This window comes from Lasioglossum baleicum, chromosome 17 (assembly GCF_051020765.1).
Source record: "Lasioglossum baleicum chromosome 17, iyLasBale1, whole genome shotgun sequence".
Taxonomy (NCBI): domain Eukaryota; kingdom Metazoa; phylum Arthropoda; class Insecta; order Hymenoptera; family Halictidae; genus Lasioglossum; species Lasioglossum baleicum.
This window is the reverse complement of record NC_134945.1, coordinates 10,388,814-10,406,225: the sequence shown is the minus strand read 5'-3', so window position 1 is coordinate 10,406,225 and position 17,412 is coordinate 10,388,814. Positions and strand designations below refer to the sequence as shown.

The window sequence follows — 17,412 nt, the reverse complement described above, 5'->3', positions numbered from 1 at the left end:
GTACTGACACATTTTTCAATTCTGAATCGCAATTGGTCGTTCCCCGTTCCCATGTGGCAATACAGTGTGTGTTGTTTGCGTCGACGGTGATCGCGATCCGACAAGAAAGTTGTGTAAATTTAGTTCCGACAATTTTGTCGACGATTGACAATATTGTGCCCCACCGACTCTTATAAGATTTCCTCGGACCTGTTCGTTCCGCAGTCGCGAAACGTTGTGGAACTTTCACGGTTCTTCGTTGCACCGTGAAAGAAACAAACGGTTTTTAAACGCTCGTTCTTGGAATATACATAGAAAATAGGTGTAACCGAGTTATTCCTACAACGCCACGCATATTAACGTCTCTGTGGAAGTTCTGGGTACCGTGGCAATATACCACGAGGCTTGCACACGGTTCTCCTTTTTGTTCCGTTTCCATTCTTGCCGCCGCCACGCGCGCATTGCATCTTTTCATAGACGAGCATTAAAGAGAAACTTTCAGTCCCTCTCGCGCTAATCATCTAATTAACTCGAACGATGTTTGCTAGTAGCTTTGCGCACAACGCATCGTATTTTTATACTATTTTCTTCACGGGGAATATCTATGCTTTTGTTTTTTTTTTTTTAAATTGAGCAACCTGCCTTTCCTCTTCGTTGGAAGATTGCACGAACGAGTCGCAGAATCGTCGGTTGGAACGACGGAGCAGGAAAAAAATGCATTATTCAAGCGAATTTCCATCCGTGAGAAGACTCGGTAGATGGGTAGCTACGTCGTTAGGTTGCTCTCTTGCCGGCGTTTTAATGACGGTTTGCTCCCTTTGCTTTCGGTTCTTATAACGATGAGCTTCGACGTCGTTACGGCCTCCGCTCTGTATCATGGCCGATGCTCCATCGATTGCTATATTAGCAACGTTGTCTGCTCAATTTATTGCGAGACAATCACGCGAATCGTATTTTAATTTTAGTCGCCCGGTACGTTCCACCCCTTAACTGTAGAGGTAGAATATAGATAATAATCAGTAGACTGCGGATCTTTACGCAATTATGGCTTTTGAACATTTTCAAAAAATGCTGGGATATAAAACATCGGAGAATTTAGTACGATTTTAATTTATTTCAGGTCTAAAAAGACTACTACTAGACGGAAAATAAGTTTCTAGTTTATTCCACTTTCTCTTAAAATTCGCCTATGAAAATTAAAAATTACATAAACATCCGCAGTCGAATAGTCAGTCACACCAGGGGGATAACAATCGCCTTTCGAATCTTACACTCTGATCGATAAGATTTTTTCGATCCTCTTATTTCTAGGCTTGAGAAACAGGCACTCATAATTTTTTTATTTCACTACAATTCTTCAGAATCGCTTTAGTAATATTGTATAATCGAAGAATTATACTTATAAATCATTAAAAGAGAAAATAGTGATTATTGGACAGCGGATCTTTACGCAAAAATTTAATTAGTTGAACCTAATAAGTTGATGTTCTTAAATTCTTTTAATCCGTCTACTGCTTTAAATTGCACCTGCCCATTTTTGTCTTAATGCACCAAATCCGCAGAGAGAGTCTAGTTATTATATAAAAATCTTATTCTTTGTTTATAACTAGACTGCCGGTTATATGCATTTATAACAAAAATGAGTAGGCGTAATTTAAAACATTGAAACGATTAGAAGACTGTCAGAGTACATTATTTTCACCACTTCTTGAAATTATTAGTGGAAAATATAAATGTAGCTGCTGTGCCTTGTAATTGATGCACAAACTTTCTAGTTTGTATAAAGATCCATAATTGATAATTTTCAGTGTTCAATTTGACTTTTGTTATTTTAATAACTGTGAAATATCTTTCGAATATTTGCGAGATGGAAGAGAATAATTTCAAAGAGAAGAATTATATAAATACCGCAAATGTTTGTTGTTGCAAGTTGATAATGCGTCAGAGCCCTGTCCTACTTTCACAGATTCCCAACTGGAAAACTGCTAAGGTGCAATTGGCGAGTTCTTTTGTGTTGCTATATTGTTGCTGTAGAACACTTCTTAACCTTCTGCCTCTTTCTTTCACCTACTGTTAAATGAAAACATGCACATCGAAAGAATTCTACATTGATAAATTTAAACATTTTACCACGTTTTTATTAGCTCGCTTTCTTGTCCGTCTGTTTGTCTATTTGTCTGTTCGGTACAAATTTTGTAATCGATTTTTAAAATTATTTTTCTTCGATTTTTTTCAGGCAGCAGCCTGTCCGAATCAGACACCCTAGATCTGAGCACGGACAATCATCGCCTCAACAACAATTCGATCCTCGGTGTATCCGGTCCCCAGGAAGTCGTGATGAAGGAGAAAAGCAAGAACGCGGCACGATGGCGGCGCGAGAGGGAGAACCACCAATTTTTGCAACTCGCGATGTTGTTACCTCTACCGATGCCCATCACTACGCAACTGGACAAGGCCAGCATCATTCGGTTGACAACGAGTTACCTGAAAATGCGGGACGCGTTCCCAGACGGTAATTACTCAATCACTTTACTTCTGCACTAAAAATTCGTTTACACGTTCGAAAGGCTAGGGTGACATGTCCAATGAATTAAGCTGCGTGTCTGTTGAAATTAGTATTCGCAAATCGTTATTTAAGTTCCCGAGTTCTTCTGTAAGAAGGCTGTCTGTGTGTTCTCAGTTCTTACATTCAAGAATACAATTCTAACAATAATTGGAGCTTGTATTAACCCTTTGCACTCGGAGCTATTTTAACTCGAACATTAAACATCTCTTCCGACCTGGAATATTTCCATTCTCCATGACTTTTTAAATTTTATGGATATGAAATTGGTATAATAAATACAATATGGATATGAAAAATACGGATATTAACACTAAACCTACGGTCACAATGATTAAAATTATTTAGTTGCTTACATGGAAATTGATTCAATAACTTTCTTTATCCGAGCACATATTCAACTAAAAATTGTACAAAATTTAAATAAATAGAGCCTTGTCGTTTTCATAAGCTGAAACATTTTTATCGCTTTTAGTGCTCGGTAGATATAGTGTTAAATTAGTATAACATATGATACATATAATAATGTAAACAATATTTTGAATAATGGTACAGCAACTTTTAGTGGCGCCTCTCAGAGTCACCATTCGAGTGCTAAGGGTTAATAATCTGCCATAGGATTCAATGAAAAATGGGCAAAATGACCAATGAATGAACATCAAGTTCTGACGAATGATCAGAGGCACCCCCTAATGAATTAATTATTATCCAAACAAACGCATCTAAAATAACATTACATATTGAAATATTATTTAAAATTCCATGTTATTTTATTTTCTAATTACGTCCATGCCTGTGATCACTTTTGAAACAACATTGCTTGAAATAGTATTTCAAATAACACGTTCTTTTATTTTATTACTAATCAAAATAACTATACCAACTAACCGGATTATCAGATTTGAGTCTAATTTATACAAACACCCTTTGTTGCATATTATTTCAGATTTATTTTACATATTTCTGTTTTAATTTATAGTTTTGTGTCGCATCAACTGCTAACTTTGACACTCTTGAAATGAAGAAGTATTGAAATAAGATACTATTTTCTAAAAATTGGTATTACCTCAAATAAATCGAAAGAAATGATTTCAAATAGTTATTTCTCATTTCCATTTCAAAATAAAATTTGCCCAGGTCTGAAACAAGCTTATCGTAGGGCCATTGAACCACCTGAAAATGCAAATTGTTAATCGATTACGATTACACGATAGATTCTGTTAGGTGACAACAATGCTCTCCTCGAATGCGTGGGATGTCGTGCTAACAAATGAAAGTGTCCAGAATTAATTTCACTAGTGTATTCTAATGCACAAATTCGCAATTGACCAAAAAATAATCATCAAAAGTTAGATAAGAAATATCTGTCCCAAGATAAGAGACAATTCAATGGATTAACGAGAACAAAAATGATCCTGATGATAAAGTACCACAAAGAGACTCGCTATCGAGCCGACATTTCTTGAAGAAATTTAGTCGTAGATTATCTGCTTTATTAGATTGGTTAAACATCTTGGTAAACCCACTAGATAACGAGAAACAAATCGATTGATTTTCCACACGAACGCCGGCGTGTGACAGAACCACGTGCCGGCAATAAACTTCACTTAGCGGTAAACGGATGAAACGCTATTCTTTGTTAATTCAGGCACCGGACACTTACGCGCAAAGGGCAAATAGTATCGGATGAGATGGATGTGATTGCGCACTTAATGCATTGTTAGTCCCTGGTGCTTTGTAAGCAAAGCATGGGGGCTGTTATAGTGTTACAATAGCTTCTCCCGTCTCGTCTCCCTTCTTACGACATCGGTGAATTGAATTTCAAGTGGCTGCATCCCTCTAGAATACGGCCGCGTCTTTATTCTCATTTTTTTTACAAAAAAGAGAACGAAAAAGGACTCGACACCTTCCCCACGACTTCTTTTTACAGACGGTTTTTACTCTTGAATTGCAAAATTAGCAAAGAAATACAGTTACTCACATCACAAATCACACACACACTTTAGATTAGGATAAGTTTTTTATAAATTGGCCAAACGACTGCAATTGTGTCTGTAAGGCCAGAAGGATTTGTTTAGGAAATGATGTTTAATAAACTAGTTGAAAAAATGCATTTGGTCGGAATTGTGAAAAATGTGTTTGTAGACGCATATAAGTTATATGCATGCTGCGAATTTCATCGAAATTGGTTAACTGGTTTACGAGTTTTAAGCGATATACCTAACTCGTAAATCAATTAACCAATTTCGATGGAATTTTCGGAATGTATAGAATTGATAAGAGTCTACAAACACATTTTTCAAATTTCGGTTATTGGCCCAGGTAAAGATGAATCAATTTTGACTATTTTTTTGTTTGGCGTCACATTTACTATAGTAATCCTTCTAGCCTTACAGGGAAATTGAAGTCGTTTGGTGCATTTATAAAAAAGTTATTCTGATCTAAAGTGTCTATTATTAATTACGTGAGTAACTACTATTCGAAGAACTAAACATTTTGCTAGAAACGTGAAACTAGTGTGCTTCAGTGTGTTTTCAGTTAGGTATTTTTCAAATGTATAACATTTGTTATCAACCTTCGCAAGGTAATGTGGGGTCTCAGAGACCCCAGCTTCAGATTTTTGGAAAGAATTTTTATATGAATAAAATTTAATCTGTTTACTGTTTATCCGGTGTCATTCTTTATTCCAAATTTATTAAAAATGAGGCTATTTATGAAATTCATTTGTCGGGGTCTAAGAGACTCCAGCTTACTATTTATGTATTATTAGATAAGAAATAATTAAGACAATTATTGAAATAAGATAAGAAATAATTATTTAAAAGAATGAACTACTTTATTATTTGTATTTTACAAATAACATAAAAAATTCATTTTCATTTGACGTTTAAATTAAATGAATTATTTTCAAATACTATTTTATTCATTTTATATTTGAATAATTTTTTATTCCAATTACATTGTGGAAATACAATAATAAATAATTTCGCCTCTGATTTTTGTAGTTTCATGATTAAAGTTTAGCTGCATTCACTTTTAAATATAATTATGAAATAATTTTAGGAAAATTATTTTACTGTTCAAAGAAACTAACATATGATCAATTCAAATGACATACTATAGCCTGTATGTATGTATAGACTGTGGAACTCTATGCAAAATAAAAATTGTTTGCATCAACTGCAACAGACAAGGGCCAAGTAATCATTCCTTTCATTTTTTAATAATGTTCATAAGCTGCAACTAATACATTGATGTTCTTAAATTTTTTAAATTTGTACACTGTTTTAAATTGCAACTACCCATTTTGATCATAAATGCATAAAATTCGCAGTCGATATTATCTTCACGATTATTTTTCAAATCATTTATTTGGATAATTCCCAGAGCTGTTACGTAACAAGCGATTTCATCGAATCTATTAGTAGCGCGAGCGTCGATAAGCGACAATATCTGATGAAATTGATAGAATTGCTGTTCGGTATCAAGGTGTACCGAATGATCAAGCCATTTTCCGCGAAATTTCACGCGCCTGCAGAAAACGCGCCCCGCTGCAGCTGCTGCACTGTAGATGTATTGTAATTAATGCGCGGACACGGAATACTTGGCTACAGGCTTAGTTACACATGGAGTATGAAACGCCGTTAGAAACATGTATATTGGATCATCGGGATAAGGAGGCAACGCGAATTACAATGTGTGCCATGCCCTCAAACAAGACAACTCTCTTTCATACGTTTGATCCGATAATACATCGATTTTAGAAACATACTTTGACCATTTACTGCGGATCTTTATGAAAAATAAAAATTGTCTGCATAATTGTCTGAAACCGAATTGAATGTTATTCCTTCCCTAAATGATTTCAACCCCTTTTTTTACCCATTTTAACCCCAAAGTCTAACAAATATTAATGTTACGCGGTTCATTTTAGATTAAATAAAATTTGATTCGTTTGTAATCAATATTTAAGCATTAAAATATATGTAACCATGCAAAAAATATACATTTTCTATTCCCTTCTACGACATTTTTGTGCATAAAGACGTTCTAATCACTGTAACTGTAAAAAAAAGGTACGGCAAGGGGTTAACACAGAAGAAATCATATGTTCGCGTCTACAATTTCAAAAATTTTCCAACAATACTGAATTCCATGTACTCAATTTTGCTATAAATGCATAAAGATCATTCAGTATCTATAATATTTTGTTGTTCCACCATCAATATATGCCAGAATCAAAATATGACAGAATTTAGTATGATTTTAATTTATTTCAGATCTAAAAAGGCGACTACCACGGAAAATAAGATTCCATTTTATTCCACTTTCTTAAAATTAGTCGACAAAAATTGAAAATTGCATAAACATTTTGCAGCTTGTACTCAAAATCTGGCAAACAAATAGGACTATTGAAACCACTACAAAATACAAATTGCTAATCGATTACGATGAAACGACAGATTTTGTTAGACAACAATAATACTTTCCTTAAATACGTGGGATGTCGTGCTCACAACTGCTAACGATTAATTAATGTAGTATAAACGTTATTTTTTCGTTTAATACGAATTATATGTTCATTCACTGGGCAGGTCACCCTATGTAACAATAATTGCAGTATCTCTCAGCTGTTCTACTAGTAAAGGCTAGTAAAGCTACAAGTACAATTGAGTTATATTAGGTTGGCAACTAAGTTCGCGACCTCCACATGTTCTCAAACAAAGTCATTTACATATATTTTTTAAGCATGAGTATTTTATATCAAATTAATCGCAAAACTCAGAGCTTTCCGATGAATAAAAGAATTATGAAACAAAAGGTCGCGAATTTAGTTGCCAACCTAATACGGACAATGTTTTAGTAAGTCTTGAAATAAAATAGAGATAACACGTCGGATCGCAAAGGGTTAGATGACACAGGTTCGTGAAACTGAAAAAGGGATATGTTCAAAATGGATTTTTACAAGTAAAGAATGTTATGGCCGGTTGCACTTTCGAAGATTGGTCTATCGTTCGATCAAGTCTCACCGTCGCGAAATAATGTTTCAGGTCTTGGAGACGAATGGGGCGCCGTTCCGCCACCCGTCAACCCCATAGAAACTGCCATCAAGGAACTGGGCACTCATATATTGCAAGTAAGTACTCATCGTTCTCCATGTCATGTTATAAATCAGTACAGCGAATTACGTATTCGATTTCCGTCAAAATACCCACAAGTCATCGAGACACCTGACAAATTAAGATAAACATTAATCAAACTACAGTTCATTAGACGGTCTATTAACGCAAAGACAACAAGATTTTCAATTCCTCTGTCTTCTGAGTATATTTTAACCTGTTCTTCATCGTCTCTACAACTGTTTTTGAGGTTTTATGTACATTGAGTTGTCCCAAAAGTTTAGATTCCCAAAATTGGTAGGATTTTATGAATTTATTTCAAGAATTTAGGAGTATCAATACATTTCTTACAGCTCAATAAAACCATTCAAGATAGAAATAAATTCCTATTTGGTTCCTATGTCTTGCAATCAATGCAGAACGTTTTCATTTTGCATAAAGATCCGCAGTCTAGTGATTAGACACCGACATATTAAATCATGTAAACAATATTATTAATAATGGTACAGCAATTTTTTTAGTGGCGCCTCAGTGCTAAGGGCTAATGGAAATAAAATTTGATTAACACTGCTTGTAACGCAAAACCTAAATGATTTCTCGGTTCCGACGCGAATGTCGCACTTTGCTGCGAAGAAAAAAGATAACGGTAGGTACACTTCTGTGCGAAAGAAAGAAGCACCTGGCCGTATTTAATAGAAAAGCGTAAAAAATCAAATAAGAACACACCAAGTTTTGGAAAAGGATTCCGCTGTTTAATTGAATAAGTTCCGAGAATATGTGTTACTGCGGATTATCTAATACTTTACAATACAATCTCTACATAAAGATATTGTTTGTCATTACATCTTATAATTATACTAGGTGCTTCTTTCTTTTGCATAATAGTGTACGTCAGAATGCACCTCGGCAGCTAAGGGCTAAAAGTATCCAGAACATCCGAAACAATAATTATGTTTAGTATCGAATTAAATCGGTTCTGATTGTTGGTTTCTTGTTTCAGACGCTGGACGGTTTCATATTCGTTGTGGCGCCCAACGGCAAAATTATGTACATAAGCGAAACGGCCAGCACGCACTTGGGACTGGCGCAGGTCGGAGATATCCCTACATTCATTAAATAAGTAATCAGTAATTTCACGTAAACGCATCAATTGAGACCTTTTCAGACGAGAAACTGACACAAATACATTCGCCACTTCCGTCTACAGTCTACGCGAATGAAACATACAAGACGATTAAAGCGTGTGAACATGTCACACAATCACTAACCTAAAGATTGTGTTTCGTCTGAAAATGGCCTGGTAGTCAGTTGACCTAATTTTAAAAGTTACCAATCGAAAACGTATTAATAAGTTTCGAATGTAAACCGAACATTTTGTTTTAATACGTGATTAATAGTACTTCAGATAGGTACAATGATACTCACAACTAACGGTCATATTTGTTTATCCAAGTATATTCTTTATCCAATGTAGCCAAGTAGTTTTTCTACATGATATATTGATGGTGTCAAGCTGTGAATAGTGTGGAAAGAAACGAAGTACAAGAAATGTCACTATTTTATCCTTCGATGAAGACGTTAGGGAGCTATAAAGTATGAGAAACTTGTTGTAGAAAGAGATATAAACTAACCAATTATTTGTACGCAAAATAGAATCGTTCAGTTTGCCTTATCATTAAAATCGTCTTAAAAATAACCATTGGTTATCCCTATGACCTGTTCAAACATATTCACGCAAACGAAAGATAAGAGATCGCTCTATAGGGAAGATATAATACAAAACTCAGTACTTCAACATAAAATTTTGCAAAAGACCTTCTAGTTAAAGTGTCGCTGTGTATCTACTGAAACGAGCGAACTATTTATCTAATGGTTGGAGCAATATTTTCTCGAAATGAATGTAACACGTGGAACGGAATCTGTCACTTCAACCCTTGGCATCATGATCAATTACTTCACGAGTAGATTTATAAGTAGACAATGGATTTTACGCGCTTATGACAAAATGAGTAAGTGTAATTCAAAGCTGTAAAAAAAGTAGAAGAATTTGAAAACACTACTACATTATTCTCAACCTATTAAACATATTAAAAAAGAAAATAAATTTCTATTTTGCGCTTGTTTGTTGCAATTCAGGTAGAAAATTTTTATTTTGCATGAAGATCTGCCAACTATATTTATAAGAGTTAGGTATTTATCTAGAGAAAATAACAAATTGTTATAATCTTACTGATAACGTGTTTCGAAGACCACACGCGTGTAAAAATCATAAATAAATAGATGGAGTTTCTAAAAACTACGTTATATATAATTAATCAATAGGCAGCGGATCTCTGTGCAAAATAAAAATTTTCTACCTGAATTTTAACAAGCTTGAGTGAAATCGACATTTATTTCCTTTCTTAATGTGTTTAACCCCTTGCCCTACAATATCGTGTCAGACTCGAGTTGAAGATTTTGAACACAGTCTAATAAATATGTACGTTATTAATCTCCTTCAAACCGAGATGAAATTCTATTTTGGTTTTGTTAATGTGTAGTTATTAAAGAACATGTAGGCATACAATAAATATCAATTTTCTCCTTATTTAGGAAATTATGAACTATGAAGAAAGCTCTAATCATTGAAACCGTAAAATCAATCGTAGGGCAAGGGGTTAATAGGTTGAAAATACCGTGACATTGTTTCATATTACACCGACTCATTTTTGTCACAAATGCATAAAATCCGTTGTCTATTAATCAATCATTTATATCATTTAGTTACAATATTTCATTAAATACAGCGTATCTCTTTGATACAACTTGGCAAGAGTTTCACAGAAATAGTCACAGGTCTACTGAATGGTATGCTGTTACGTTTTGTCGTTGAAGAACAACAGACGGAAATTAATGTAGCATTTTGTTCGCGAAGTATAAAACTATAGATATAATCTGCGATACAGGTAGAGATACTATAAGTTGATACTACAAGACAAAGTGTTCACATGAACACGTGAATAAATCTATGCCAGTGATGCGTAAATAGCAACGATAGATTCAAAATTAAGAGAGATTTCATCAGAGAATTTTTAAATTCGGAATTTCCTGACGGAAAATGTTCTGTGTGCAGGTGGAGTTAACGGGGAGCAGTATTTTCGAATATATTTATCCAGACGACCACAAAGAAATGTCATCGGTTTTATCGCTCCCACAAGGCCCAGTGGGCCTCGCAGGCTTCGCCTTCCCGCCATCGAATACAAGAGGTGAAATAGAACTAGAGTGTACCTTTACCCTCAGGATGAAATGCAACCTAGCGAAGAGGAATGCCGGCCTGGTCAGCGAAGGATACAAGGTAATGTAGCAAAACCATCATAAAAAGACTCTTTTCTAAGGATTAGTTTTTACTCTTATTAGACCACCTCGGCGCCAGAGTTGGGCAAAAATTTTATTTAAATAAAAATTTCGAATAAAGTGGATTTAAAACCCACTTGGAGAAAAGCCACTTTATTCGAAATTGTCATTTCAATAAAATTTTTGCCCAACTCTGCTCGGCGCCCTAAAAATACTATCATCCCGAATATTTCTTGAAAGAGAAAATGAAAGACTGCATCGAAACTTTCGTTGGTTATAACTAGACTGCGGATAACTAACTGCAATTATCGCTTTTGAAAATTTCAAAAAATGCTAGGATATAAGATATGATACAATTTATGACGATTTTAATTTTTTTCGGATCCAAAAAGGCTACTATGTACCACGAAAAATGAGATTTTATTTGACTCGAGTTTCTCTTGAAATTCGTGTACAAAAATTGCAAATTGCATAAACATCCGCAGTCTAGTTATAACTTACACATTAAAGAGCACAAGCATATCTTATTTGTTGTACAAATAATTCGAAATAATTCACATAGCTGCCTTTTTAAACGTAACTTTACCCAATTCGGATTAGTTATCGTTGACTCTTTGCAGACTTGAGCACTTCCGAAATAACATTTTTCATATACTACTTAAATAATTTTGAATTCAAATATCACGTCGTTTTATTTTATAATTACTTCGATGCCTGTGATCACTTTTGAAATAAAATTACTTGAAATACTATTTCAAATAACATGTTATTTTAAATTTTATCTTGTAATTATTTGAAACAATTATTTCCGATAATAGCGAAGTTGTTCTTCAAGATTATGTCATCTAACCGGATTATCAGGTTTCTTTTAATAATATTTGAAAAATTGCTATTACTTCAAACAAATCAATATTATCTTTATCTTCAAATAACAGTATTGAAAATAGTGGCGCGAAATAAATCATTTGAAACAGTTATTTCTTATTTTCATTGCAAATAAAGTGTGCCCAGGTCTGAATCTCTGTCTGGTTAATTAATTTCTATGTGCATACCTTTATTACGTTTTAATTCTTCCCGAGTACATCGACGATATAAATAGGGGGTGAAATTTTCAAAAGAAATTACGCCTTTAATACACTGAAGGGATGAAAATACGCAACCGATGATGGGTTTATTGGCTTTTGAAAATTTTGCAATATCCGCGGCAAACAAACCGGTTAAAGCAAGTCCATAAGGACCGGAAGAGGAGCCAATCGACGATTAGCATAAGGCTTAGCCTGCTTGCACAGGAAATCGTAAAACGAATAAAAATTCAAATGCTAAATAAAAGATAAGAAGCAGCGAGCTAAGTAGGGACTGCATTGTCCTGGTCACGCGCGAGTCGAATGGAAAACGGCCACCAGGTAGATGAGCACTGCTCAAAATCACTCGATTGCACCCTGTTCTCTGCAATAAAAACATCGCCGGCAAAAATGTGTTTCATATCTAAAAAAAAAAAATCAGAATTTATCTTCAACTAGTTCCGAACAGTCTCGAGGAATATTTTGTTTCAATTCATGTGAAAATTTTAATTTTTTATGTTGAAATCACTCCTTTCTCTTTGTAATTCTCTCTCCCTTTCATTTCATTGGAACCCCTTCATGGAGATTTTAACAAAGTCTAACAAATGTATGTTATGAATGAATGTTAATGTGTTTCTTTTTAGATGAAGTAACGTTTGATTCGTTTGTAATCAATATTTAAGCATTAAAATAAATGTAATCGTGCAAAAAATATAATTTTGCTTTTCCCTCTACGACATTCTGAGGGAAAAAGACGTTTTTGGTACGGCAAGGGGTTAATTTAATTAATCTGTATAAAAATTGAACAGGAAAAGGGGCTTCTTTTGGGGCTCAACTTGGGTAGTTCTTAACATATGTCGTTAATAGAGTGCAGATTTGTATGCAAAATAAAAATTATTTATCTCAATTGCAAGAAAGAGGAGTCCAGTAGAAATTCCTTGCTTCTTTTAACCCCTTTTCGTACGATTTTCTCTTCAGCTACAGTGATTAGAACGCCTTTATCCGCAAAAAATATCACAGAATAAAGAAAATTTATATTTTTTGTATAGCTGCATTTATGCTTCAATATCGACTTCAGTATAATCCAATTTTATTTGATCTAAAAACAAAGGCGTAACATTCATATTTGTTCTATTATGTTTAAAATCTTCATCACAAGTCTAGCTCATTAAAATACGGCAAAGGGTTAATAATGTTAATGAGCTGAAACTAGCACATTAATATTCTTGAATATTTTTAATCTGCCTCCTGCGCTTTAAATTGCACCCGCTCATTCTTGTCATACCTAAATGCATAAAATCCACAGTCTAATCATTAAACATAACTAGTTTCATATCATGCGACGTTTCGCCAGGCACAGAAACAAAAATAACAACAGAGTTTAGATTTTTAAGATTAAAATTGTAAAAGATTTACAAACCAAATCATGTGAAAATATTAAGTATAAACATTATACATAGATTACAATAAATATATGACGGTATCAATTTAGCATAGCAGAATATACATTTTCTGCACAAATATGAAGTGAAGAATATTTTTATTCGAAGTGTCCAGAATTAATTGCACCAGTGTATATTCGATCCAATCTGTTACGCACTAAAATTATGAATGCATAATACGTATCCATGATTAATTATTGGACAACATAGCAAAAATTGATTTTACCCCAAGCCTACAATCCCTGTACATACAGATCATCACCATTCAGGCCGAATTCTTTCAACGATCCGCTTAAGTCGATCAAATGGCCAGTTCCGTGATCCGTCGACACTTGCTAATCTGAATTTACGATCATTAATATCGCAGATTTACGAAAATCGGGAAACTCACCCCCATACTCTGCTACGAATTGACCCCTACATTTCTCGCCAAATGTTCGACATATGCTCGAGCAATAACGATGGCCCGATCGTACTGCTTAACGCCGGAAAGGGTGGTACACTCCCGTCCACAAGTCACCGGACACTTATTCAAAGGATGCAGACGATTTCTTGTTATTAAAGGATCTATATTATGACATAAAAATGTGGTACTTACTAATCTTTTCCGATGTAGAGAACATGTAAATCAAATCTGACCAAAATGTCCTATATTTTCTAAATTTTAATTATTATTTTTATATCTTCTAATTTTTTAAATTAAAGCGCGGTAATTATTTTCCAGCTTTGTTTCTAAAGCTGTCCATAATCATTCCACAATTACTCTATCTCTTTTTTCCAAGATTTATTCAAATAGTATATGTTTGTACATGGTCATCCGTTGTAGGAGTGAATCTACACCCCTGGACGGTGGAGATTTGTTAAAGAATTTGTATTTACATCAACACCCTCTACACTACTATCGAGAAGAGAATAAGTTTAAAAAAAGAAAAGAAAAAGGAACCATATGTCGCAAACAAATACTAATTAAGATATAAGCTGTTGAAGTTTCTGCAGACTTTGATTGAATGAAGTTATATCGCACCCCTGCAAGAAAAGTGACACAACTCAGAAATGCAGCATTTGAGAAAAATCAACTTAAAGAATACTATAAAACTTATATACATATTTTTCAACGACATAACCTCAAAATTGCCATTTTTGGACTTGTGTCGCTTTCCTTGCGGGGGTGCGATATGTATAGACAAAAGCGTACTACAGTCCACCTGACTGTGTCGATGAGGCAGAACATAATCATGTGCGGGCCGCGAAACAAACGAAATTTGAAGGGAATTCGTCGCTAGGCCCGTACCAAGTTATCGCCCCCCTGCTCATTCAAATCACAAATTTGAAATTGCAAAATATGAGGGAAACCTTATATCCATTGTTACACATAAGAATACTAATCCCACATTATAAAATTACAAGTTTGTCAGAATCTTCTGTTCCTCCGTCGGATCCACAGGACACTGACATTTACGCGAATACGTCTTAACCACTTCGTTCTCTTGGACGTGTTACGTCGCGGCGCCGATACCGTTTGTATAAGGTCACAGATGAGTTATTTCGCGTCGCAATACCGTTCGCACGAAGTATAACACGTCCGTGGCATCGCGCAAGCAGCATTGCGTCGCGAGATACTTCGACTGTGACATTATACATACATAGGTACAGACAGAATCGGCGTCGCGAGATAACTCGTCTGTGATCTTTTACACACAGTATCGGCGTCGCGAGATAACTCGTCCAAGAGAACGAAGTGGTTAATAACTATGAAGCACGAAATACTACACTTCTACACAACACACTTTCCGAAATCGTGACAGCGAACAAGAAGATGTTATTCCGACCACGATCAAAATAATACTGCGATTGTCAACTCGGTTTTTTCGTGAATGGTTAAGGGTGGATTTAGGTGGGGTAATGTAGCTTTTGTTAATTGGACGCGATCGTGCGGGAAGGACTTTTGGTTGAGCAGTGGGAAACTGTCAAAGATATTCCTTTTCTTATTGTCTTCGATCGTTAATGGCGTGATTTATAATTCGGTGGGTCAGGGTTGAAGTTGTCCGCGTACGTAGAAAGTGTTGGACTCACGTGATGCGTGGTCGGTCACGCATACCCATTAAAAAACAATCAGCATTTCTCCTTGACCACGTGTTTCCTCAGACTGAGGAAACAAAATGACCTGGTACGGGCCTAGCGACGATTGTCCCTTTAAATTTCGTCTGTTCCGAGGCACTCACACGATTACGTTCTGTCTCATCGACACAGTCCGGTGGGGACAGTAATACATAGTAGGCTTTTGTATAACTCCACACATGCTTATTGATACAGGTAATATCATCTACATATGAAATAAATATTGAAAAATTCAAAAAATATGGCCAGATATTTGGTGACGCAATACGATTGGTACTATGTATATGATTGATAAGATACTAATTCTGAGATAATAAAAAAACGCTCTGCTTCCAATTTGAGAACTTAACAGAGGAAGCATTAGAAAGTGTTAGGCACATAGGCTTCAACAAATTTAAATGCAAAAAAATACACGAAAATTTTCAAAACGAATAACCAGCGAAGATTTGTTTCACAGACTTCTCTTAACATCCGACCCATACATATAAAAAACAAGAAGACGCAAGCAATTCTTTTCTGTTAACTTACTTATAAATTAATATTACTACATTATACAACAGTAGTTTCATGCCGATATCAAATGTGATTGGAAAGTTACGCGGAAATGTCACTAAATATTCCGATTCCGACCAATGTGGCAGCAGGGTTGACGGGAATAGAAAGGGACCTGCGACACTTTGCACTTGCCGAGCAAAAGGAGAGACAGCCCTCGAGAAAGAAAATGTTTGGCAAATAGCTCGTTCAAGCCCACAGTGCTATGATGACCGTGGCTCTCGACAAAATCGCACACAGAAGACCCCAATAGGCGTTCAGCGAAGTCATGAATGCAACCCCTGTAAGCTGTTAGGTGAGCCCCGAGGGGGGTTCGGGGGACCGAGACAGCTTTTTGTATGACACTTAGGACACACAAAGACAGAGCTGTAGTTGGCTCGACTTTGTCAAAGTGGTAGCACCCGTTTCGCGGATTTCTAAATGTCACAGTGGACCGGATCGGTGATTGCGTGAACGTTTTCGGGACGATCAGACAAACTTTAACCCTTTGCACATGGAGCTATTTTAACTCGAAAATGAAACATTTCTTTCGACCTAAAATATTTCCATTTTCTATAATTTTTTAGATATGGTGGATATGAAATTGATATAATTCCTCATACAATACATAAGTGTTTAGTAATTGATTAGGTTAAAGATTAGTAGTAGAATTGATTATACACCTTGTATATTTATAACTAGACTGTGGATTTTATGCATTTATGAGAAAAGTGGGTACGTAGAATTTAAAACAGTGAAGGTATTAAAAAGATTGAAGGCCGCCAGTATATTAGTTTCACCTTAATAAGATAATTAAAAGAAGAATGAATTTGTTATTTGGCTCCTGTGTCTTGCAATCAATGTAAACATTTTTTATTTTGCATAAAGATCCGCAGTCTATTTATAACTTTCGATATATCATAGCTCTGAATAGACTTTGTATTTTCATATTTCTACATATCCTTCCGTTCGGACGTTAACGTTTCAATAAAATTGAAGATGCGATGAAATAAACTATTATCTGTACTGGGCCCGTTCGTAGATTAGTTCGTATAGGCCCGATAGTAGATTCGTGTATTTTCCCTAATAGTAATCAGTCCGCTGTCTAGTAATGGAAAATGCAGATGTTTGTTAAAATCGATGTACTCACTTCTGTGATTCATTTCTATGAAGAGACATATCGACAAATGTGTACTATGTAGTTGTTAATATTATTGAAATGTAAAAGACTAAACATATTTCTGTCGAAAACTTTGAACGAAATG

At 35.1% G+C, this 17,412-nt stretch overlaps 1 protein-coding gene across 3 annotated transcripts in view; it reads left to right on the top strand.

Moving 5' to 3' along the window:
- The window catches only part of Sim (bHLH transcription factor single-minded), a 76,007-nt gene that overhangs the window by 44,476 nt on the left and 14,119 nt on the right, over positions 1-17,412 (top strand). For 2 of the 3 annotated variants that reach the window (XM_076441760.1, XM_076441758.1), the window contains exons 2-5: positions 2,216-2,491; positions 7,594-7,679; positions 8,663-8,752; positions 10,775-10,996. In XM_076441760.1, coding sequence (XP_076297875.1) covers positions 2,216-2,491; positions 7,594-7,679; positions 8,663-8,752; positions 10,775-10,996 — 674 coding nt within the window. The remainder of the gene's footprint in view (positions 1-2,215; positions 2,492-7,593; positions 7,680-8,662; positions 8,753-10,774; positions 10,997-17,412) is intronic. The other variant, XM_076441761.1, reaches the window with a different exon arrangement.